Below are 25000 nucleotides of genomic sequence, written 5' to 3' on the forward strand. Positions count from 1 at the left end.
AAATTGCACAACAGACAGCACACAAGTCAAAAAGAGCTCTTCATTGCGCCTGTCTGTCTCAGACGTGTGTGTGTGTGTGTGTGTGTGTGTGTGTGTGTGTGTGTGTGTGTGTGTGTGTGTGTTGCTCTGGCTCACTACTGTGTCTACTACTGTTTATATTAAATGTGTGTGGGATAAACACAATTGCAACAGTTGTGCTGTTAAACCAAGAGACAAAACAGGGAGCGGAGGCAGTCATACATTTCAGTCACCGAAATGCAATAAGATGCATATCAAATTCACTCACTCACACACACACACACACAAATGCACTGAGGAAGATAACAGAATGGAAGAGAGATGTCTCACTCACCAATCATATGATTGGCGACATGAATCTGGATCTCCCTTTCTGTCTCAAACGTCATTTGACATTTAATACACTGGTAGGTCTTTTTCTGTAAGGTAAAAGACACAAAAACATTAAGAACATTAGCTTTCATGTGAAATAACAATGGCTGTTTATTCTGCTGAGTAAAAATTAAAAACACACCTTAGTGGACTAGTCAATTAAACATTGCTACCATGGCTAATTGGTACCAGGAATACTAGTCGGTTAAACTAATTATTATTATTTTATTAATGTACACATTCAAATTACAGGATAAGTGCAATGTTCATAATGCATGCCATACATTTCAATGGCATTAAAAATATGACTTGGTTATTGATTAATGGTTTCAGAATGGTCTTACACGCAATATTTTTTTTAGACAGTGTTTAACCTGACAGACTGGTCTGTCACACACACACACACACACACACACACACACACACACACACACACACCTGGAGACTTACCCAAATCATAACCACAACCACTACTTGTCTAACCCTAACCATTACCCTAAACTTAACTTAAACCTAACCATACCCGAACTTTAACCCAAGTCTTTACCCTAAAATTTCATGGTTTACATTATAGGGGCTTGCATTGGTCCCCACAAGTAGGGCAAGTCCTCACAATGCGTAAACAGATTTATGTCCCCACAGCGTGAGTAATACATGGCCACACACACACACACACACACACACACACACACACACACACACACACCTTCAAAGAGAAAGAGAGGAAAGGAGTGAACAGGAAAAAAAAAAATAAGACTAAAAAAATGAAACAGAAACAGCAATCACTCATGCACAAACACATACAAAATACACAAAGGCCCCAATTCATCCTTCTGCTGCTTCAGCCTGCAAGACTGAGTACACACACGTGCGTGCGCACCCAAACACACACACACACACACACACACACACACAAATCCTTCGTCTGTTTTGTGCTGTTAGACTAAGCAGAAACAAAGGTTCAGGTAAGACAGAGGGTCCCTGGGAAGTGCCTCTAACACACACACACACACACACACACACACACACACACACACACACATTCCCTTGCAGGTACACACTCTCACACACATAGACACGCGGCACGTCCCGAGGAGCCTGACTGTCAATATCAAGTAGAGCGAACAGCTCCCACAATGCCTCAGCACGCCCTAGCCACAGGACCCAGTGGGGCTCAGCTGACACACACCAGCATACACACAAGCACACGTGTGCAGCAACAGACACAAAAGCAGCAGCATGCATCAACACTTCTCTCTCTCTCTCTCTCACACACACACACACACACACAACTCATGCAAACATACAGTTCAGCAGGACGTAATCCTGAAAATGTTTCCATCTGTTAAATGCTGTTTTTCTTATTAACTTCAACCACAGAACTGGATAAAATTATATTATGTAATGTGTCATCTACCTCACAGCATTTCATTGTAAGAGTTTTTTTTTTTACTATCTGTTCACATTGCCAAACTTTCTCTTCACCTTAATTAAAAGCAATGCCAAAGACTTAGTTTGAAAGGTTCTGAGTAGCAACTAGAACAACCTCCATGAAAGCATATCTCTCTGTCTTCTCTCAGTGTATTCTGTCTCACCTTCGGCACAGGTGAAGCCTCTGCTTTCTTTCCTGCTGCACTGGTTTCAGGGCTGACCTCAGGGTGATCTGTCTGGACATGGCTCTCCAAGTCGTCCAGGCTTTCAAACTTCACCCCACACTCTGGACACCTCAGCCCGACCATGGCCTTGTCTCCCTGCATATCCCCAGGTGTGGCAGCTCCTCCCTGGCTGGGGCTCTGGCCATTTGTGCCCCTAATTGATTGATTGAGCATTTGATTTGTTTTAGCAGATTTCAGCGATTAAAACTGTTACTAACCAAAAATTCAAGTATTTGCATGTCAGTTTGTGTGTTGTTATATTGTATGTATAAGACAAGAGCTTCCCTTTCGCACATGCACTTAACGAATATTCCAAAACGTGTGTATACCTTTTGGTGACAGATATGTTTGAGACTGCAAAAATCACTGAACTTACATCACATATAAAGAGACCATTAGCAGAACAGAAAATTATCATTTGAAATAGTTAACAGATTGCCTTATGAGACTAATGAAGATCACTTTCTTTTTTCTCTAATAGTTTTCCAAAGTCAGTGTCAAAAACACATTTACTTTTTCTTAAATTGTAAATGTGTCTTGTTGGTCATTTTAAGAATCACTGTTCCATTACTGAGATACTTAGGTCAAAGATATATATATTTATTCTTATTTGCTTGACCTCAGCCGAATCCAGCAATGCACACAAATCCAAGCTTCAAAATATCTTGTTTGCCGTTTTCTTAAGTCTATGATAGGAACATTCACTTATTTTTTGCACATAGGCAGTTTACCTATTTAAAAAAATATTTGACTCTGCAATAGTGTGTATTACATGTGTTTAAGGTGCTTAAGAGTTCACTCTAACCAGATTTAAAATTCTGTCACACAAACACACTCTTGTAACACCACATACCAATACACGATTTAGAAAAAAGTTATTTATTAACCTCTCACGACACAACGGTCTAAACACGGCTCACATTCCCTATTGGTGGGTGAACAATCAAACACTTGGTGAATTCAGCTTCATGATGAAAGCGAGAGCCAACATCAAAGGATCAAGAAGCGACTTTGCTATGAACGCATGGACGCCACAAGCCAGTTATGGCAATTTTTCTGACACCTCCTGCTTAAAACGCAAAAAAGTCAGAAGGATCATGAGGCCCCATTTTCACGGTCTGTATTCATACTGAATATATTAGGCTATAGTAGGCAAAAGTGTGCCTTTATTAACACACACATTACCCACAGGGTTTATGAGATGGCTATGTACCTGTTCATGCAGCTAGCACAGAGGCCATAAGGCAGGCCATTGACATCCAGCTTCACCAGCTCTCCTTTGTTCTTGAATTCCTTTAGGCAGAAGGCGCATTTATACAGCTTATGCTGCTGCAGCTGCCCATTAGGGGATGAAGAGGCTGAGCCATTCCCTCTTCCTCCTACTCCATTCCCACCTCCTGCTACTGCTCCTCCAAGTACAGAACCCGAGGAAAGCTTCTGCATGTGGAAGGTGCCGTGGATCTTCAACTCCAGAGTGGAGGTAACAGTCTGCATGCAGACAACGCAGCGGAATCCGGTGAGGGAGTTGCGGAGGTCAGGGTGCATCTGGCAATGCTCGATGAACTCCTCCTCACTCTGCAGGGGCATCTTACAGATTCGACAGGTTCCTGTGTCCAGGCTCTTACTGTGGGTCACCTGCAGAGAGGGAATATACACAGAAAATATGAACTCGATGACATAAAAAGTGGTGAGTAATAAAACCACAGTCTTTCATCAAAACATATGCAGAACCAACAGAATTATACATACACACACACACACACACACACACACACACACACAGACATATATATGTGCGTATATCAACACAGAGGCTCTCATTGTGGCAAGACAACGATCTGGCCCAGACCACCAGATCCATTGGGGCAGGAGTCTATCACAGCAGACAAGACCCAAGGTGCAGGCTTTGCAAGCATGCCCCCGAGACAGTCCAGCACATAGTGCTAGGGCGTAAGATGCAATCTGGGACAGTGAACACCGAGAGACAACCAAGTGACTGGGATTGTGTACAACTCCCAATGGGACGCACCATCGAAACTGGTAAAGAACATCAGCACTTAGATCCCTTGGGACTTCATGTTCCAGACTGGCAAGCAGCTGCTGATTAACCAGCCAGGCATCATGGTGGTTGACAAGGAGCAAAAGAGGGCAGTTGTGATAGATGTGGCAATCCAAGCTGACACTAACACCAGAAAGAAGGAGCACAAGAAGATCAAGAAGTACCCAAGGCTGAAGGAACAACTGCATCAGATGTCCAAATGTTCCTTGTGGTTAATAGGAGGATTACGGACTGTGACAACCAAACTGGGACAGTGGTTTCAGCAGATTCCAGGTACAACATCTGAGGTCTCTGTCTAATATGCAGTAGGCTTCAGCTCAGAAGCCTCAAACTCCCATGCTTCTGGCAGAGGACCCGAGCTTGAGGAAGACATGCACCACTCCACATGGTGGTGAGAATATGGTGCACCTTACCTAATGTGAGTAATGGGTAAGATTGACAGAGTGATATGATGTATCACATTTGTTGTCAGTGTTCAGTTGTCCTTCTGTTGAAGCAGGTATGTGAAGATTAGCATTCATCCAGGCCATGGTACTTATAAGTGCTTTAAAAGGCAGCTGGACCTGTTGTTCTACAAGATGTTTCGCCTCTCATCCAAGAGGCTTCTTCAGATCTTACTGGCGGGTGGGGGGTTCCAGCCATTCATCCTCTTGCAGGATCATTCCTTTTGAAGAATTCTATCAGCTTTGTGGACTTTCATGGTGCAGCCCAGGTGTAATATTCTCATTCATCCATGTCATCATACTTCTAAGTGCTCTCAAAGGCAATTGGATTTGCTAGGTTCTAGAAGATGTTTCGCTTCTCATCCAAGAGGCTTCTTCAGGATTGTTCCTGGAATGATCCTGCGAGAGGAAACATGCCTGGGACTCCCCACCAGTCAGTCAGAATTGAAGAAGCCTCTTTGATGAGAGGGGAAATGTCTTGGAGAACCTCAAGTAAGTCCAGATGCCTTTTCAAGAACTTAGAAATGTTGACGCAGGCATTAAAGCAGACCAAGTGACAAAGCTTAAGCTAGGTAATGCTCAGAGTAACCAGCATTACACTGGTAGTAGCAGGTTTGCGGACTGCTAATGTTTGCAGTTACCAGTTTTGCTGGGGATAAACGAGCTAACTGCAAGGTGCTACAACGGCGCCTTTTTTCTCTCTCCTCAGAGTGGACTGCTCCTGCTACAAGCTAATGCTAACCTTGTGACTAGGTCAGTGTACTGTTGGAATAAAATAGACTCTGTGGGACATTGAATCATCAAGATAACAGTGATGTCATAACTGAGTAACAGAGACTGGCACAGTAGACATAACTTTCAGGCATGCAAACAGGTTACGGGTAAAAAATGTGACAACACAACATGGATATTGTTCTTGTTTTCTTCTTCTTCTTCTTCCTCTTCTTCTTCTTCTTCTTCTTCTTATTATTATTATTACAGTCTTTCATTGTATTTTGGGACGTGGCAATCAATGTTCAGGCACAGCATCTCATTGTACCCTAAAAAAAAAACATTACTGTCTACACTGACACACTGTGCTCCTGTAGGCCGTGGCCATGTCAAGCATTACCAAAACAGCACCATAACATCAGTGAGATTAAATTTAAATTTGGTATGCTTGCGATACAGAAAACATCATATAAGAGCAAAGGTAAAATGTTACATGAACTACATTAATATTGCGCTTTTCAAGCCTGCCTACCAATGTGCTTTACAAAACACATGCCACATTCACCCATTCACACTTCACTGTGTCATCTTAGAAAATCACAGTACTACCTAGATAGTTATCAACATAGTGTCACTTAAATTACTGTCTAGTACAGTTTATTTGTACTCAAAATGAGTGGTTTTATTAACCCCACAATAATGTTGTAGCAACAGCATTACACAAAGTGTTGTCAACCAACCTTGTTCGTCCACTTATTATTGCTCACTAACTGGTTAGATGGATTATCCATTTACCTGTATTACTTGACACCTAAGCAGCTTAACAGCTACACAAACTCTCTACTGTTATCACATTATTAAGTCATCATTATTAATCATAATCCTTACTAACAATTCTTAAAGTAGGAACATGGTTCTCCCCCACTCAAAACGAAGTGCTGCTTGTGAACTGCGTGGGACAGACATATGGTAAAGTTGTTTACACGCTGCTCTGGAAATGACTGCCTCAAAGTTAACTTGGTTAACTAACCAACTGTGAAGGTGCTTATACCGATTCTAAACTTTCAGTGTACTCTGAAGAGTTGTGGCTCTGGACATGTGAATGGGTAGTCAATGTGATGATTAAGTTTATATTTAAGGCTAGCAACAACCAGCATTACACTAGTAAAACAAAGACAGCATGCTTTCTTTAGTTATCTTCAGTCTAATGCATTAATGCAATATTATGACCAACAATCTCATTATGTTCATAATGTATGAAAAAAGCTGTCTAATAAAAACTACTAATACTTTAATTTAAATATAACCCATTTTCATGCAAAATGGTGATGTATTGACAAGATGGCGCTGCACGAGTGGCAGGTAGTTACAGCTCGGTCTATAATCTGTACGAATGGATGTACAACTGGTGAGACTAGTGATTTGCTTTTTAGTTTTTTCTGGATTACTTAAATCAACATCTGGAGATCCATTGAACGACAGCTGAATTGTTTATACACGGCTGATCGCGCTGAGCAACACAAGTGTACTCCCAGTGGAAAGACCAGAGATCCCCAAGGAAACAAGGAGAAGGAGGAGGGGATGCAGAGCTGGGGCGAAGTGCTGTGAGAAGAAAAAGATGGTACAAACCATCCATACCATCTCTTATTATGGGGAACGTGACATCTCTTCTGAATAAGATGGAAGAGATAACGGCTCTAACCAGGCAGAGGGAGTACTGGGATAGCTGTGTACATCTCCCTGTAGGCTGATGCAGCAATAGCATTCGAGCTACTACACGCTGTGGTCTCACAGGTGCAGACATCAGAGCCCCAGGACCTCCTCCTCATCTCTGGTGACTTCAATCACGCCTCCCTATCTTCCACTCTTTCCTGCTTTCACCCAGTATGTTAAATGCCACACCAGAGACGATATAACACTGGACACACTGTATGCAAACTCTAAGGATGCTTACAGTTCATGACCCCTCCCCCCACTGAGCCGCAAACAACCACCAACCATCAGGTATTTAAGAAGATGGTCAGAGGAGTCCAGTATAGTACTAAGGGACTGCTTTGAAACGACTGGCTGGGATGTGTTGTGCAGGCCACACAGGGAGGACATTCACAATTTGAAAACTTGCATTACAGACTATATCAGCTTCTGCGTGTAAAACACTGTGCCTACCAGGGAGGTACAATGTTTCCCAAATAACAAACCCTGGGTGTCGCTGAAACTGAAAGCCCTACTGAACGAGAGGAAGAGGGCCTTTAGCTCAGGGGACAAAGATGAGCTGAGGTGCGTACAGAGGGAGCTGAAATGGGAGATAAGGAGAGGCAAAGACAGTTACAGGAGGAAGCTGGAAGAGCACCTGTAGGAAAGCAACGCCAGAGAGGTTTGGAGGGGCCTGAAAACCATTTCAGGTCACAGCAATAACAGTGGGAAGGGCCGAGAATCTTTGAGAGGATCATACTTAACCACCTCCTTCACCTGGACCCCCTACAAGTTGCATATCAACCAGGCATTGGTGTGGACGATGCAGGTGTCTACTTGCTCCATCGATCTCTTTTTCATCTGGAGCATAGTAGGAGCACGGTGAGGGTCGTGTTTTTTGACTTCTCCGGTGCTTTCAACACAATGCTGCTTAAGGGAAGCTAGAAGGAGCTGGAGTAGACCGCCACCTTCCACCACAGTATGTGAGGCTTTGTGACTGCGTGTTCAATGTAGTAGCTTGCAGCATGGGGGCTCCACAAGGTACAGTGCTGTCCTTTCCACTTCATTCTGTACACATCAGACTTCAGACACAACACAGACAGTTGTCACATCCAGAGGATCTCTGATGATACAGCCATCATTCGATGTGTATCACAGGGGAACGAACTGGAATACAAGGAGGTCATAATCAACTTTGTAGACTAGAGATTTGTTATGAGTCTGTGGTGGCATCTGCAGTTTTCTATGCAGTGGTTGCTGAGGTTGTGAAAGCTCTGAGAGGGACAGGAAAAGACTAAATAAACTGGTCAGGGGAGCTGGCTGTTTCTTGGGTCAAAGGAGGATGTTAGCCAGGCTGACATCGATCATGGACAACCCATCCCACCCCCTGCATGAGAGACTGGGGGGATTAAGCAGCCCCTTTGGTGGCAGACTTATATCCATTATCTAAGTAAGAACGGTACCGCAGGTCCTTTATCCCAACAGATGTCAGACTGTTTAATGCCGGCATCATGTAATGTAGCACTCTGTTCATGCTCTCTTTCCAATTCTACATGATAAACATTCTACATCATGTTTTTTTTGTTTTTTTGCACTACTGTTATCAATGCTCAATTATGCTCAAGTTATCCATTTCATCTGGTGCAAAACCTTTACATCTCGTTCAATTTTGAAGTTGTTGTACATTTTTTTCTCAACTGTGTAATAACACTATTTGTTATCCATATAGACACACACAGCCTCGAAAGCAGTAAATGTAACAATACCTTGTGTTCAGTGAGGGTTAGCAGAGACGGGAAACGCTCGCCACAAATTGGACACATGTAGTGTTTGGCAGGGCCACGATGTGTCTGAGCATGCTCACGAAGTCCATTCTCAGAGAAGAATGTTCTGGAACACACATTGCACTTGTGGTTCCCCTTGATGAAGTCTGCCTTCTTCTTTCGAGAGCCTGATAGATAAAATTACTTTCATCATCACAGATATATTATTTTTACCACAATTATACCCATATTTATAAGAGTTAAATATAATTTTGACTCCTGACTTTAAATGACGAAGTAAATATGCAAAACATTTTTTTATACACTATAAAAAAAGTTACTTGTTATCAAAATTAACATTAAAAGAATCTTTCAAAGCAAACAGTGGATGATGGAAAACAAATCTTACCAGCATCATCTTCTCCTGGTCTAATATTATGGTCACGCAGCCGGTGGTTCTGCAGAAGCGACTCCATGGTGTAGGCCGCTCCACAAATATCACAGGCATACATTGGCTCTGAATTGTCCAAATCCTCTTCACCCCCACTTGCCTCATGGCTGTTTGCTGCATCTCCTGCCTGGCCACCTCCTCCACTCTTCAGCAACATGTTCTGCAAGTCAGCTTGTTCAGCAGCTGCTGCTGTTGCTCTTTCAATGCCTCCTGCACCTCCATTGCCACTACTTCCTCCTCCTCCTCCTCCTCCTCCTCGCTTGGAGGACTGTGCCAGCCCATTGGGTGTTCCGTTCTGACTCCCACTGCTCCCTGTGCCACCTCCATTGCCAGTGATGTTGCCACCATCGAAAATGCAGTGCTTCTCCCTTAAGTGTCTCTCTAGCAGTGAGATGGCATGGAAAGCTTTCCCGCAGAAGCGACACGTGAATTTCTTGCTGTGTGTGGTGATGTGGCATTGCAGCTCTACCTCTGTTCCAAATGTCTCTCCACAGAAAATGCACTTTCGGGGTTTGAGTCCTGTGACACAGAAGTCAGGTAGAGATATGATAATTCAATTTCAATCTATCCTATCTACAAGACTGGTGTCATGTTGGCACTGTAGTGACTCCAGATCTTCATTCAGTTGGTAAATGTTGACTTTTGCTCATCTTATCATATTCTCTTTGGTTTTACTACAAACACTATGATCATAAGGCATTTTTTTTCCAGATTACCAGTTCTACTTTTCTAATGACCCTTAGCACATGATCACAGGAAAGATGTGTTGTACCTGCTCCGAGACCTCCCATGAGGCCTGACCTCTGACCCAGGTGGTTATGCTTAACATGAAGCTGAAGATCTGTCTCCTTCCTGAAGTCCCAGGCACAGGCTGTGCAGCGAAACAGCTTCTTCTCATTGCTATGCTTCACTGCCAAATGCACCTGAATGGAAGAAGGTGGAAGGAAGAAGCAGTCCAAGATGTTTAATTTCCCTGGTTGTTTCACTAATGTATTCATTTTACAAACCATATAGCACACATGTTTACTTGTTTATGCACTTCTGTGAGATTTCTTTGTAAAAATAAAAACTCAAAATAGGTTACACCCAAATGAAGGATGCTGTCACATTCACCTGTATGGAGACCTTGGAGTCAAAGACCTCCTGGCAGAGAGTGCAGTGGTACAGGACAAATGTGTGCATATCCAGTAGGTGTTTCTGCAGGTCATCTACTGAGGAGAACTGCTTATCACAGCTCTCACACACATACTGCGTCGATGTGGTGGTGTAATGCACTGTTAAGTGTTGAAGCAATGCCTCTTGGGATTCAAAGTCCTCCTTGTTGCACTGTGGGCAGGACTGGCGTCTCAGCAGCATCTCCAGGTGTGACTTTAGGTGGGTCTGGAAACCCTCAAAACTGGCAAATCGCAGGTCACACTGGTTGCATGGGTAGTCCCCATTGCTCCCCATGGAAGGGGTGGAGTCCCCTCCCAGTCTGTGACGTTTTGGGGAGGAGATCTCTACATCAGAGGAGGCGGGACTTAAGTCAGCAACCTTTGCTTGCCGTTTGTTGTTAGCCAATGGGATGTTCTTGTGGTTCTCCTTTATGTGCTTAGTAAGCTTGAGGAGTGAGCCGAAGATGGGAGAATTGGTGCAGTAAGGGCAGGAGTAAACCTGTACATGGATAATAACTCTTTACTTAAGATTTTTATACAATGACAAAAACTGGTGCTTAGTTCTTGCAGAGTAAAAGAGAAGATGGGAAATATATATATAGAGAGAGAGAGAGAAAGAGAAAGAGAAAAACAGAGAGACACAAGAATAGGTCATGAATTAAAGTATCACCATAACTTTGCCAGTTCAGATAAAGTATAGATATAACAAACTGATGATTAACACATCAATTATTATGAAACTGAAAACATTACAAAGCCAAGTCTCTTAGTATTAGTATGCCCTAGTATAATGTATAGGAATCAAGGATCTGGTAGTCAAAATTTTGAATTTCAAGAAAGCAGTGCATGGATAGTTTGTTGTCCAGCATCTGTGACCAAGAACCCAGAAATTAAAAATTTGGTTTGAATCAACTCCAGCCAATATTTACCCACAATAACTACAGACTGATCAAGGATCTTTAATCTGAGTTTACATGAGCCATATGCTTCATTTAATAACCATAACAAAGTACAAAACTAACTGATTAAATAGGAATCTGCTCATTACTCGACCACTGACTAATAATAGCTTTGACGTGCAAAAACAAGGAAGTTGTCTTTGCACATATCACACAATTCTTATCAGCTCTGATTAAAGGGTTGTTCTTCACCAATTGATAATAATAACTAATTGATTCTCACCTCCATGAAGGATTGTGATGTAGCCTGTAGTACAGGAGATTCCAGTTTGGCCACCGCCCCACCCCCTGCAGCTCCACCCCCCGCAGCGGAGGTGCAGTGAGTCTGCTGAATGTGTTCTGTCAGTGATGACTCCGTCAAGAATCCCATGGAGCACTGGTTGCAGAAGAAAGCATGGTTCCCTTCTAGGATGGAGAAATTAAGTTACATTGTTATATACCCTTAAATTACATTGTAATACTTAGGGTAATGTACACAATAGGATTTCATATGGCACAATTTCTAAATAGCCACTTAACTAAATAATAAGCAAAGGGCAACCATATCATATTACAACAGCCTTTCCCGGGCTGGAAGCACTCTTAACAAACAATACATCAGGAAACCCCATACTTTCACATATTTCAGCTACAGCTTTCCATTGTTGAGGAAGAGTAGCTTTCTTTAACAACAAACCTAATGTGGTGGATCCTGCCACAATGCCGCCAGGAACGCAGTGCGACACTCTGATGTGTTCCTGCAGAGAGTTGATGTCTCCAAACATGTCTGGGCAGTAGTTACAGTGGAATGCTGTAACATTAGTGAACTGCAGCAAGGGAAAAGCCGCTGCTGCTGTGCCTATGGTTCCTCCACTGCCACGGTGAGCTTTGCGCACATGTTCATTGAGGTTGTAGAGCGTTGGCAGAGTGTCCAGGCACAGATGACATGTATGGCTCTGCTGCGGCTTATCTGCATGAATGGTCTTCAAATGGATCTCCAATACTGCCAGGCTGTGGAAGTCTCTCTTCGAGCAGTAAGGGCAAGAGTACGTCACTTTACCCCAGTTCCCTCCTCCACCTGTAGATACAGAAAAAGAGCTACTTTAAAAATACAGTTTTTACTCAGTTTTTTAAGCCAAGTGTTGGCTATTAAATTAAGAGATGTAACTGCAGTGGCTACTCTGTAGAGAAATGACAACTGAACCATACCTCCACCTTGATGACCCAGGCTTATCCCAATCTCATCCACAGTGTCTGTGCCTCTTCTGCGGCCTCGATCAATACCCTGGCTAGGCTTTACGGTAGAGTCCGGCGTGGAGCCTCTCTCCAGGCTGGCACTAGAGTCTGGAGTGGCCGAGCTCATTGAGGCCACACTGCCCAGCGCAGGGTCAGGACTGGCAGCACTGTGATTGGAGGAGTCAGGCTGGCGATGGCTGTCTAGGTGGCAGTAGACATCCTCCACAGATGGGAACTGTTCTGAGCAGACAGGACATCTGGGGGTACAGAAAAAGACCATTAAAATGCAAGTTCCATTCCAGCAGTCCACATTAATGAAAATCAGTGGTTTGAAAACTTTAAAAAGCAAAGCTCTGTAGTACTTGTGTTTGCGGTTGGCATGCTGTGTTTCAATATGCATGAGGAGAGAAGCCTCGTCTAGAAAGATCTCAGGACAGTGGATGCATTGCAAGTCGGCACGGTCAGACAGCTGGGGGTGTCTGGTCAGGACGTGTTTCTCTAACTCGTCTGTCTGGCTGAATGTCTCCTCACAGTAATCACACATATACAGGTCCTGCTCCAGATCACCATCTCCTCCTGCTCCTTTCTTTCCCCCATCCCTCTCACTCCTAAGTGCAAGATGCTCTCGGTTTTTGCGGTGAGCCTGCCAGAGCCAGAAAGTAGCCAAGATTTAAAAAAGCGTGTGTTGTAAAAAAAAAAAATGTCAAAATGCTTTCATATTCTGACAATAAGCTAGGGCTTTCTCTTTGAAAATAAAAATGTATCAGCTGTTACCTGCATGTGGCTCTGCAGTGATGAGGTGGAAGAGAAGCCACGCTTACACACACTGCACTTGAATGGTTTACTGGAGCTAGAGGTGTGAATAAAAAGAAACAGCCATGAAACAGAAACTCAGAAAAATTAATTAGTCAAAATGAGTGAAATATAACACTGGAATCAAGGGTAAAAAACTAAATACTGAACATCAGATGAACATTTCAATCAACATGAAGTACAGATTTCATGATAATAGGATCTGAAGCAGTTGCCTGTGTGTCTTCAGATGGATCTTCAGGTGATCGGAGCGGGAGAATGCAGCTTCACACTCCTGACAATTATACTTCTTATCTCCTGTATCAATTAACAGATTTATGAGAGATCATTTCTTCAGAGAAAAAACATCATATTGTAGACCTGACAACCAGAATACATGTTGCCAGTGGCACAAGAAATATTTCAAAACTATCAGCTTGGTTTTTTATTTTTTATTTACTGTGGCTCAGCTACCCACTGGCTCTTAATGCACCGATGCATACTTAGTAGGTCTGAATGACAAAAATCCAGGACCTATTTTATAATCTACCTGTGTGGAGTTTGACATGACGGTCTCTGCTCCTCTTGTGTTTAAACAGACGACTGCAGAAGGTACACTTGAAAGGCAGCTTGTCACTGTGGATCTGCTCATGGCGCTTCAGGTAGCTCAGGCGGCTGAAGATGACCAAGACGAGATAGATGATGATTAGCCATTTGCGAAGGCTCATAATAAAAATTTTAATTTTATTTCAATGGCATTTTTAAGAGTTTAACACAACAAAACATCCATACCAAAATACATTAAAGTAGTAAGTACATTTCTGATAAAATCTGGCGTATGTGACAGCTGTTAAATGTAGAGGTTCATGTACACATTGATATTAATGTGCGGGATTTGAGGGTGCAGTTAAACAGCAAAATTTGACATTTGTCTTATTTTCTACAACACACCATGTGTGCTGGTGCACTGAGATGTCACCTGCAGCATCTTGGGGAACCAAACATGTGAGTTTTATACCTGAAGGATTTATCACAGAACTGGCAGGGGTATGGCAGACCAGCACCTCCTTCCTCCTCACCGCCAGTGGCCATGCCGAGATCACAGCAGCCATCGGGCATCTGTGAGGGTGACGCCACATCTTTACTGGAGGGAGAGGAAGGCACCCAGGACAACCCTGCTGTGTCATCATCACCATCTGACAAGCAAGAATGCAGTCACAAGAAACAAAAAAATTAAAACAAAATTGTTTGCAGCAACAAAAGAAAAATAAATATTTTGTAGCCAGCTACAAGATTTACAGAAAAAGAGACAGGTGAGCACAGACAGAAAAAATTCAGGGTAAAACAGGGAGCATTAAAATGATTAAGAAGTATATATATATATATATATATATATATATATATATATATATATATATATATATATATATATATATATATATATATATATATATATATATATATTAGAAGGAAGACAGGAGAGGGGACCTGTGGGAGTTCACATGAGAAAAAGATGATATTAAAAAAAACTGAACACATTTATCCTGCTTACACACACACACGCACACACATACACACACACACATATACAGAAGGAACATGTGGATGGCAGAAAAAAGGGGAGAGTGAAAAAGAGAGAGACACTCTCCGGCAGCAGCAACATCTAAATAGAAAGCTCCAAGAACCATGTATCCCCGACGGAGCCCAGAAATAAGGACAGAGTGTATTTTCTCTCCCTTCACCCTCCCTCTGCACCCATCCCTCGTTCCATCCCTCCTTCCATCCCCAAGGACCATAGATCTGCCTCATCATATTTGCATAAGGGCCTTGGCAGATTGAAACGTTGGAAAAGCGATTAGGAGATGTGGAGAACAGTGTGGAAAGATGGCGATATTCACTCCCTTTATCTGTCAAGCAGAGGAGATTATGCATTGCTCTTTTCCTTTTTTGTCTCCCATTTTTTCCCCTCCTGTGTAGTCTGGAACAGAGGAGACAAAAAGGCCATGACTCCTTAAATAGAGACTTCAGAATGGACTCAAGGTGACAAAAGAGGGGCCTGAATAATGCTTGATATTGTTCTGTTCTTCTTTGTAAGCTCTGTGAAGCAGCAAAGTTCGACTGTTTAGCATTCGCCTGACAAATGGAAAGAAGAGAGTTGATGAAGAGAGAAGGGAGTCTCTTTCCCTTGTTTTTATCTGATAGCTACTGTATATCAACTAGACCAGCAACAAATGAAAAACAGGAAATAGGGTGACACAACAGAGAGAGTGGAAAAAGTCTGATGTGATTTGCCAGTATTCATCATAAAGCCAATATTTCTGTATATATACAGACGCTCCAACACATGACACACGCAGATACTTGTGCAGAGGAGAAGCTTCTTCTGATAATTTTAGAAACCTCTCCAAAACACACACCTCAACCAACTCCTACCACAGTCTTGTCTGTCTTCTCTGTGTGTGTCTGTGTGTGTGTAGTCCACTGTGTATTGCGCCTTGCAGAGGGGGTGGAAAGGAGATTCTTGTGATGAATCGATCGTAGAGAAAATGTAGGCAATGTGATGAGCAAATAGAACTCTGCAGGGGAGTCTGGGTTAAAAAAAAAATGTAAAAGCATGACATAAATTTGACTGGAAGCAAGAAGGAAAAAAAAGGTTTAAGAAAATAAAAGGAATAAAGATATCAACATGAGGCTTAACAGCAAGGCAAGAGGGAGGGAGAGTGGTTGACTGAGTGAGTGACTGAGTGAATGAGACAAATGGGACGGGGGAGACAGAAAAATGAGGGCATGAAGAAAGGAAAGAAGGAGGATGAAGTGCATGGCAGTACTGACAGGATGGAAGGAGAAGAAACAAACAATATGTCATCCTAGAACACACAGTGACTGAAATGAGTGCAGAGGAGAAACAAAAATCAGAAAGATGAAAAATCAGAGACAATATGATGAGCAGACTTGAGAGGAAGGTGCAGAAAACTGGGAAGAAAAACAGAAAAACAGGGGGAGTATTAACACATTATGTAACTAATACACTACACTAATTTAAAATGAGTAATAATAAAAAGTATTATTATTATTATTATTATTAGAAACATTTTTCAGATTACTGTGAGCATGTCATTAGAAAATTGAACATTGTTAGAATTTTGTTGCTCAGTGATCCTAAGACACTCTAATGTATTAAGTAGATGAATTTGTTGCAGCTGTTCGAAATCTTATTTTGAAATAGGTATGGTTCAAGCCCTGCAGGGGCAGAACCATTTTGTGTTTGTGTCAATTTTTTATTATTATTATTTTTCTGCCACATCAGCTTGAATTGGTGTGAGCTGGAATGAGCTAGAAACATGAAGCTGCCCCATAACCGGAAATGAACAGAACTTCTTGTACTTTTACTCCATCGACACCAAAATGGGCATATAGCGTCATGAAAAACACAGCTGTCATCAAGCATTAAAGTTTGAAAGGGCCAGAGCTTAGCAGGAAAATGTTCATAACTGGTTTATCCAATCATTATAAATGTTATTGTAAAATATCTTCAGGCCGTGATTGGGAATAAGCCTACCGAAGCATTTTGAGCCCAACCTATAGGGGGTGCCACAAATACCAAAAACATATACCTCAAAACACAGTGGACATAATTTCAGTTTAGTTGCACTTGCTTTGGGGGCAAGTATTAACCAAAATATGAAGTGCCATATTGATTGGTTCAAATGGACATGCCTCATTACATATTTGCTAATAACTCAAGATGCATTTGAGAAATCCTGATTAAAATCACAAGAGAAATGCTATCCATGCTATCTCCTAAATATACCCATCGAGTTTCTTTCAAATCAGATGGAGGGCCAAATGACGTGAGTGTGTTATTATTGAAATTCTGTCACTTAGCTCTGCAAAGCAGGATTCAACCGTCAAACAACCAGGCACAAACATATATTTCACCCAAAATGGTCAGCTATGGATAAGGAAAAAGAACAAAAAACTGCAACTGAAAGACATGTTCAAAAAAAACACGTAGGGAAGAAGAGGGACTAAATGAAACACTGAAAAAAAAGTGAAGTGAAAGCAAAGACCAGTATGAGTTAGTTTGATGGTAAAGTTTTTGAGGTGGGAAAGTGGGAGGAAAAGAGACAGAGAGAAAAAGAGACTGGATAAGAAGGATATTCAGCCAGAGCAAGAGGGAGAAATCACTTTTTGTGGGGGGGGGGGGGGGGGGGGGGGGGGGGGGGGGGGTGGAGGGGTGTTGAGAAAGAAGGGGAGGAGAGATTAGCGTCATTAAAGAGCCCTAATCCTCTGACTAGCGTGGCTGGCGCTAAAATGGAGGATCACACGGATTTTTAACGGCGCCTTTGTCAGTCAGCCGCGAGGGGACCTGCCAAGACAAGGCCGAATGGCAAACTGGGAGAAACTGAAGGATGGGGAGAGGGAAGCGAAGAAAATTCCAATGAAAAGTTAAATTAGAGAAGAATCCTCGAGAGAAGATGAGGAGGATGGATGGTTGAGGGAGGGGGATTGGAAAGAAAAAAGGTGGAGAAAAAGTGGTTGGAGAAAAAGAGAAAACAGGCAGGAGCAGGCGGACGCCGACACACGCTGTTCATACCCCCATCCTCCCCTCCTCTCTGTTCTTCTCTGGCGAATGAAAATGTACGAGAGAAGCAGAATGGGGGACCACAGGGCCCCAACAGCTCCGCTCCCACTTTATCTCTCACTCTGCAGTCTTCTCCTTTCCCATGCATTCCCTCTATCCTTCATCCCTCCCTCTGTCCCCAGCAGTCCCTTTACTCTTCTGTCTTCATTCTTCATCCCTCTTACACTACCCCACTACCTCCCTCCCTCTGTTAGCTTTCATGTTGTTACTCATTACAGCACTGACATCTCTCCCTCTATCCCTCTTTCTCTCCAACAATCTCTCCCCGACTGGTGTTGGCCTTCACCCCTGTGTCTTGGCCTGGACAGGGGGTGGTGGCGGGTGGGGGGAGTGGGGGGCTGGGGGACAGATGGACAGAGTCCGAACTCCAGAGAAGAGGGAGAAGATGGCAGAATGAAAGGAAAAAAGAGGAGGAGAGGAGAGCAGAGGAGAGGAGACAACCCATGAGTCTACAATGACAAATGGAAACGACCAGAAAGCACACACATGCAAACAACACACACACTCTCCCCACATGTCTCTGGTAATAGGCCAGACAGTGTGACAACGTGTGGATGATACTGCCTTGATGAGTCACTCTACAGAAGAGACACACATGCTGATCAATTTCTCTTCATGTTTCTACCTCAGTAAACTCAGTAACTTTGTCATGACTGTCACACAGAGAGAAAATATATCAAAGCAGCAGAAGATGGAACTCTTATTAAAAGAAACTTTAGAGACTACTTTGATCTTCAGATGTAATGATTATTGACTCTATCAGCCATTTAAAAATTTTACAATGAAAACAATTTGGCAAATTTGAAATATTGCAAAGTATTTCTAAATTTCTGATGGCTGTTGTCATGAAAAAGTTGGGCTGACATGGAACCAGCACTCAAGAATATTAGTTCAATTAGTTCATTCTGAATAACAACGTCTGCTAAATGCCTGAAATGGAAACATAATCTATGTATGTTGTGCTTTCTCTCTTTTCAATTGCTTTGATGTTTGAATCAAAGCTCAGCTGGTAACAGCAAAAACATTTCAGCTCCCAGTGCTGCTACTACAAGTGCTAAAACTGCCTATTGCCTACAGTTACATTCAGAAAATACAGTATTAACATTATAAATGAGTAACACATAAAGTGTTAAACATGCAATTACATGTCAGAATAAAATGGAATTTCCTGAAGATGACAGGCCTGTACATGCCAAAAATATATGGATTTAAATGACAAACAGCACTTTTTTTATTCTTTTATTTATATTTTTATGAGTTTTATATCAAAGGAATTAACAAAGGTTTGCCATACCTTTCATCAAAACCTTAAGGCTAACGCTAACGGGGCTGTTACTCCAAATATCAACAGCTCAATTTAAACGTGTGACTCTGTCAAGGAAACCAGCTTTCTGACATTATCCCAAGTGAAATGAATGTTTTTATTTTGGGCTTTGCTGTCTTCCTGCTCAAATTTTAATCCTCCAATCAGCCTGGTTTTCTCTCCATGGCCTAAACCTCCATCCCCATCCTCCCACCTACCTCTCCTTTCCACCTTTCTGTTTGGCCATCAGCCCAGACCTGCACCTTTCCCAGCAAGACCCCTGCTGACCTCCTATCCGTCCATCTCTCTCTTACTTTATCCCTCCTTCCATGGCTCCCCAGGCACCTTCTGATGGCCCCAGGCTGCCCCAGGCATGCACACACACACATGCACCCATACACGCAGCCCCAGACTCACCACAGGGGGCAGAAAAACAACTTCCACCCTTGGCTCTCTCTAAGCAGCCCAGCACACACTGACTTCTATTTTTTCTCTCTCACACAGAAACACACATAAACATGCAAACGCAATTAGAGTAGAATATGTGATCCAATACGGAGTTACATTTCATGGAAAACAGTCTGGAAAACACACTTGTTAGTCATATCTCCAGCTCGATCTTTATTGTTGTAAAGAACATCCTGCAGGTTAAAAATAATAAGGGCTGAATCCTTTGTTGTAATGAATCATGCAGATGGGCAAAAGCTTGGATCAAAACTTCGGTTTCCGAAGTAAATTGCATGATTTGTGTTTTTCCTGTTTATCATTTCCTGAGACCATTTCAAAGGCTGCTTATTACCTCATTTTAGTGTAATGTATGAGGTAAGTATTCAAAACAACATCAGTCACCATAATCCAAGTAATCATCCACTCTTTGGCTTTACAGCCAACCTACAAGGTTTAAAAATACTACACATGGGATAGCTTGACAAGACAGTGCCATACCATATGAGTTGGCTTGCATTATGAATGTTGCATTATGAGAATTGCACAACAGGATGATATATTTGACCAGTCAGTTTATTTGGACGAAGCAACCTGTTGTGGAGCTGTAAAAAAAAAAAAAAAGTAGGTTCATTCATGCTCTTACAAAGACTACGGTGACACTATTTTTTTTAACATGTTTCCACAGAAATACTCACAAGTGACCAGCTTCTAGTTGTCTGTTCTTGTAGTGACATAATTTCATGAGATGGTAACAAGTTGGTCTACACACATACAAAAGTCTGCAAAATGCATCCACAGTATGGTTATCTGTTAGCTGGGCCCAGCAATTCACACATACGCACATTGCTGCAACTCTGGCCTGTGCTTGGAGAACCTACAGTCCTCTGCTACCGTCCTTGTAGCTCACATGGGACACAGTCTGAAGGAACAAACACACACACAATCATACACATATGTGCCACAGCAAGGACAGATAGGAAGGATGATACAGCAGTCTGTCTGAGGCTTGAGTCCTTAAGGACACAATGGATGGACACACACATACACACACACACACACACACACACACACACACACACACACAGACTAAGCAGGCTGTAGGGACCCTCACCTTCTGCCTTGGGAATGGGTCCGGCTGCCTTGACGCTTTTGGGCGCCAACTGCTCCATATGGGCAGTGTGTGTTTGTGTCTGTGTGTGTTTGAGTGTGTTGAGGGCAGAAGGTTAGGGGCATGGGATGGGGGTGGGTGGACAGTGAGCTGGCAGATGACAAGATTGTTGCTACCACACAGCATGCAGTAATATACTGTCTACAAACATAAAACAGTGCATAAGACACACATGAACATACACGGAACAGTTCATCATGTAAAGACAAGGGAAATGCAGGTCATTGAATTATTGAAGTTAATTTGTACTAAAAAAAATTACAAATATCAGGGCGATACTGTACACCACAGCACCACCAAGGTTTGATGCCAAAACAGATGAAAGTATGAGGCAGTGAATAGTCACTTTAATCACTGAAGATACATAACCCTCAGTATCTCTGGTCACATTCAAAAAAGTTTATATTTTTAAGGAATTTTGGGCTTCACAAGATAGATTACAGAAAAGATGACAGGAAATGAAGAGAGAGTGACATGGGAAAACAACATACGATAACAGTCCCTGGCTGAATGTGAAGTGAGAGCATTGCAGTTTGTGCTCAGTGCTTTAACCCCTTGGTCACCAGGGCACTCTGATGTTTAAGTATTAATTGCATTTACCAATAAAGTGTACTACAACATGCTTCCGCAGATATAGGAAGAGCCAGAAGACATGAACAGTTACATACATGCAACAACACACAGTTTCTCTCCCACACACACAAGCCTATACCATGTGGTAGAGGAGGACTGGCATCAGCTTCTTCTGACCACACTTCCTTTTCTTATGCTGTCTCTTTTCAAACTCTTTCTCAACAAGCCTGCAATCTCACGTGTCCTGATTTCCTTCCATTGCAGTTACACTGCCTCTTCTTTACCTCAAGTCAAAATATAGAGCAAGGCATTAACTGTGATTCCATTCACAGTTCTATTCCCTGTGTATGAAATTCCTCATCTCTCCCTCTTCCATCCCGTTCTCTGTCCATTTTGTCTGCTGTTTGTTCACTCAGAATTGAGAACCAGCTGTTAGGCAGTGTTAGATAAACAACAACACCATGCCAATGCACACACATTGTACAGTACATCACATATGCACACGTTTGCATAATGACACACGCACGCACACACGCACGCACGCACGCACGCACTGTGGTCTGTTGTGTGCATGCCGGCTATATCATCTACCGGCTATATCATCTACTAAGAATAAACATTCACCTGAGTCTCTCTCACACACACACACACACACACACACACACACACACACATACACACACATTCACTTCTCATACCTTCATGCACACATGCTCATAAGTGCACATACTCATGCACATAAAGAGACCCTTGGATGTTTACAGAAATAGCAACATTGAGTACCCACAGAACTGTAATAATACACATATAGTTATGATTAACAATAGCTGAGTTATATATTTCAAGCATTATTAGTGCTACCTTGTGAATAATGATGGATAATTACCTCATATAGGTTCATATGTGCACTCATCAGTTTAAACAAATGGCAACCAATAAAAATGGACGTGACTGATCTAGGGATGTATCAGCAATATTACTTCACACATAAACAAGTCACCTGCATTCACCTACGCGAATGTGGGACCCATAAATAAGTGATGTAGGCAGCTGGAGCCCGCTGTTACACACATACACGCTGGTAAACAAACCTATTTTTGTATATTTAACAAATACACACACAAATGTTTTTTTGACCATCTTGCAAAACCTGTCCATTTACAGCAAAACGAGTCAAGCAATGCAGGTACATAAGCTGCAAGAGATGGATTTTAGGAGAGACAGACAGACTGACAAAGTAAGAGCAAAATTAAGGGTAAAGAGAGAGAGAGAGAGAGAGAGAGCGAAAGAGAGAGAGAGAGAGAGAGAGAGAGAGAGAGAGAGAGAGAGAGAGAGAGCGAGGCAATGAAGCTCCTGATGTCCCAATGGAGATTGGTAGAGGGGGGCTCTGTACCCAGGGGATGCTGTGAGAGGCGGGTACCTCCTACCCACTGCTTCTCTTCCCTCCCTTCCCTTCTGGAGGACAGGATCCTGGACAGCCCCCTTCTCACAGCTCCTAAACCCCCGTGAGAGGAAGACATGCACATGCACAGACACACACACATAGGCATACGCAATGAAGAGGAGTCCCCAAGGAAGGAGCAGAGCAAAGCAGAACACCTGGACCTGCCACTAGTGACACACTCAGGGATTAGAGGCACAGACGGCAAGAGAGATGGAGAGAGAGAATGCACACACATACTATATCCATCCAGAAAGTAATATGAATAAACATACACAAACACATGCAAGCACTAACAAATGGCAACTCAACCTAATTAAGAAAGTAAAAAACATGGAGGTGCATTCAGACTGACTGCAAAAAGAATTTTCATCTGACTTTTATGAAATGAGCTTGAACTCTTAAGTACACATCTGTGTGCGTGCGTGCGTGCGTGCGTGCGTGCGTGCGTGCGTGCGTGCGTGCGTGGCCAGGTATTTATCATGTTGTGAATCAATTTAATAAACATTTGATAAAAACGCTGTACTGCATTCAGAGTTTTTGTCATCCCCTCTGGCACCAAAATCAAGTCAGTGCAGGCCTTCCTGTCCATTTCATCGGTATTAATCACACTCACATCGATTGACAGAGGTCTTCATAAGAGGCCTGACAGCATTCAAGAACAACATGATCCACATATGATTTTGTAAATGTAGATAGATGGATCTATGGATATGCGGATCATGTTGTTTTTGAGGGAATGAAAAGGAAGAAAAAGGCAGAGAGGTAAAGGAGATGCAGTGAGAGAAAGAAAGGGAAGTAAAAGAGGACACAATGACAAAAGAGGAAGAGAGAAATGGATACAACATGACAGCAACATGATTGATTTTCAGACCTCAGGAGTGAGAACATTTTTGGAAAGTGGGGACATTTTGTCTGGTCCTCACTTTCAGACAGACCAACAAAGGGCTGTTTGAGGCTTCACTTGGTTTTAATGGTTTGGTTAGAGTAGGGTTAGGGTTAGGGTAAGTTAGGTTGGTGTTAGGCATCTAACTGTGATGGTTTAGGTTAACGGCTGCAGAATATATTATGTCAATGAGGGTACAAACGTGTGTGTCCGTGCACGTGTGGGTGTGTCTTACAGTCATGGCCAAAAATATTGGCACCCCTGCACTTCTGTCAGATAATACACCACTTCTCCCAGAAAATTGTTCAAATTACAAATGCTTTGGTATTCACATGTCTATCTCTTTTGTTTGCACTGGAACAACACAAAAAAGCACAAAAAAAAGCCAAATCTGATATCATTCTACACAGAACTCCAAAAATGGACTGGACAAAATTGTTGGCACCTTTTCAAAATTTTAAGAAATCATTGTATTTCAAGCATGTGATGCTCCTTTTATTGTAATTAAACTCACCTGTGGCAAGTAACAGGTGCTGGCAATATAGAAATCACACTCACAGCAAAGTTATAATGGAGAGAAGTTGACTCAACCTTTGTGTTGTGTGTCTGTGTGTACCACACTGAGCATGGAGAAAGAAGAGCAAAGAATTGTCAGAGGATTTGAGAACCACAATTTTGGAAAAGCATGGACAATCTCAAGGCTACAACTCCATCTCCAGAGGTCTAAATGTTCCTGTGTCCAATGTGTGCATTGTCATCAAGAAGTTTACAGCCCATGGCACTGTAGCTAACCTCCCTGGACATAGATGGAAGAGAAAAATTGATGAAAGATTGCAACGAAGGGTTGTTCAAATGGTGGATAAAGAACCTCGATCCACTTCCAAACACATCTGTCGCCATCTGAATGAAAAGGGATGCTATGGTAGGAGACCCAGGAGAACCCTACTGCTGACACAGAGATATAAAAAAGCCAGACTGGAGTTTGCCAAAACTTACCTGAGGAAGCCATAATCCTTTTGTGGACAGATGTAGTCATGTAGTAGAGCTTTTTGGTAAAGCACATCATTGTACTTTTGACAGAAAACGAAATGAGGCCTTCAAAGAAAAAAAACACAGTCCCTACAGTCAAACATGATGGAGGTTCACAGATGTTTGGGGTTGCTTTGCTGCTTCTGTCACCGGATGCCTTGACTGTGTGCATGGCATCATGAAATCTGAAGACTACCAAAGAAATTTGGGGAGCAATGTAGGGT

The 25000-nt window shown here is 42.5% G+C and overlaps 1 protein-coding gene across 5 annotated transcripts in view; it reads right to left on the bottom strand.

The window, feature by feature from the left end:
• The window catches only part of znf423 (zinc finger protein 423), a 206765-nt gene that overhangs the window by 85095 nt on the left and 96670 nt on the right, over positions 1–25000 (bottom strand). For all 5 annotated transcript variants that reach the window (XM_076732310.1, XM_076732308.1, XM_076732309.1 and 2 more), the window contains exons 4-18: positions 14303–14480; positions 13835–13959; positions 13521–13602; positions 13267–13342; positions 12855–13135; positions 12466–12749; positions 11954–12334; positions 11501–11682; positions 10278–10817; positions 9937–10087; positions 9123–9683; positions 8717–8901; positions 3259–3680; positions 1986–2199; positions 353–437 (exon numbers count right to left, since the gene is read on the bottom strand). In XM_076732310.1, the coding sequence (XP_076588425.1) occupies positions 353–437; positions 1986–2199; positions 3259–3680; positions 8717–8901; positions 9123–9683; positions 9937–10087; positions 10278–10817; positions 11501–11682; positions 11954–12334; positions 12466–12749; positions 12855–13135; positions 13267–13342; positions 13521–13602; positions 13835–13959; positions 14303–14480 (3747 nt within the window). The remainder of the gene's footprint in view (positions 1–352; positions 438–1985; positions 2200–3258; positions 3681–8716; positions 8902–9122; positions 9684–9936; positions 10088–10277; positions 10818–11500; positions 11683–11953; positions 12335–12465; positions 12750–12854; positions 13136–13266; positions 13343–13520; positions 13603–13834; positions 13960–14302; positions 14481–25000) is intronic.

Source organism: Chaetodon auriga, chromosome 6 (assembly GCF_051107435.1).
Source record: "Chaetodon auriga isolate fChaAug3 chromosome 6, fChaAug3.hap1, whole genome shotgun sequence".
In the NCBI taxonomy this organism is placed as follows: Eukaryota; Metazoa; Chordata; class Actinopteri; order Chaetodontiformes; family Chaetodontidae; genus Chaetodon; species Chaetodon auriga.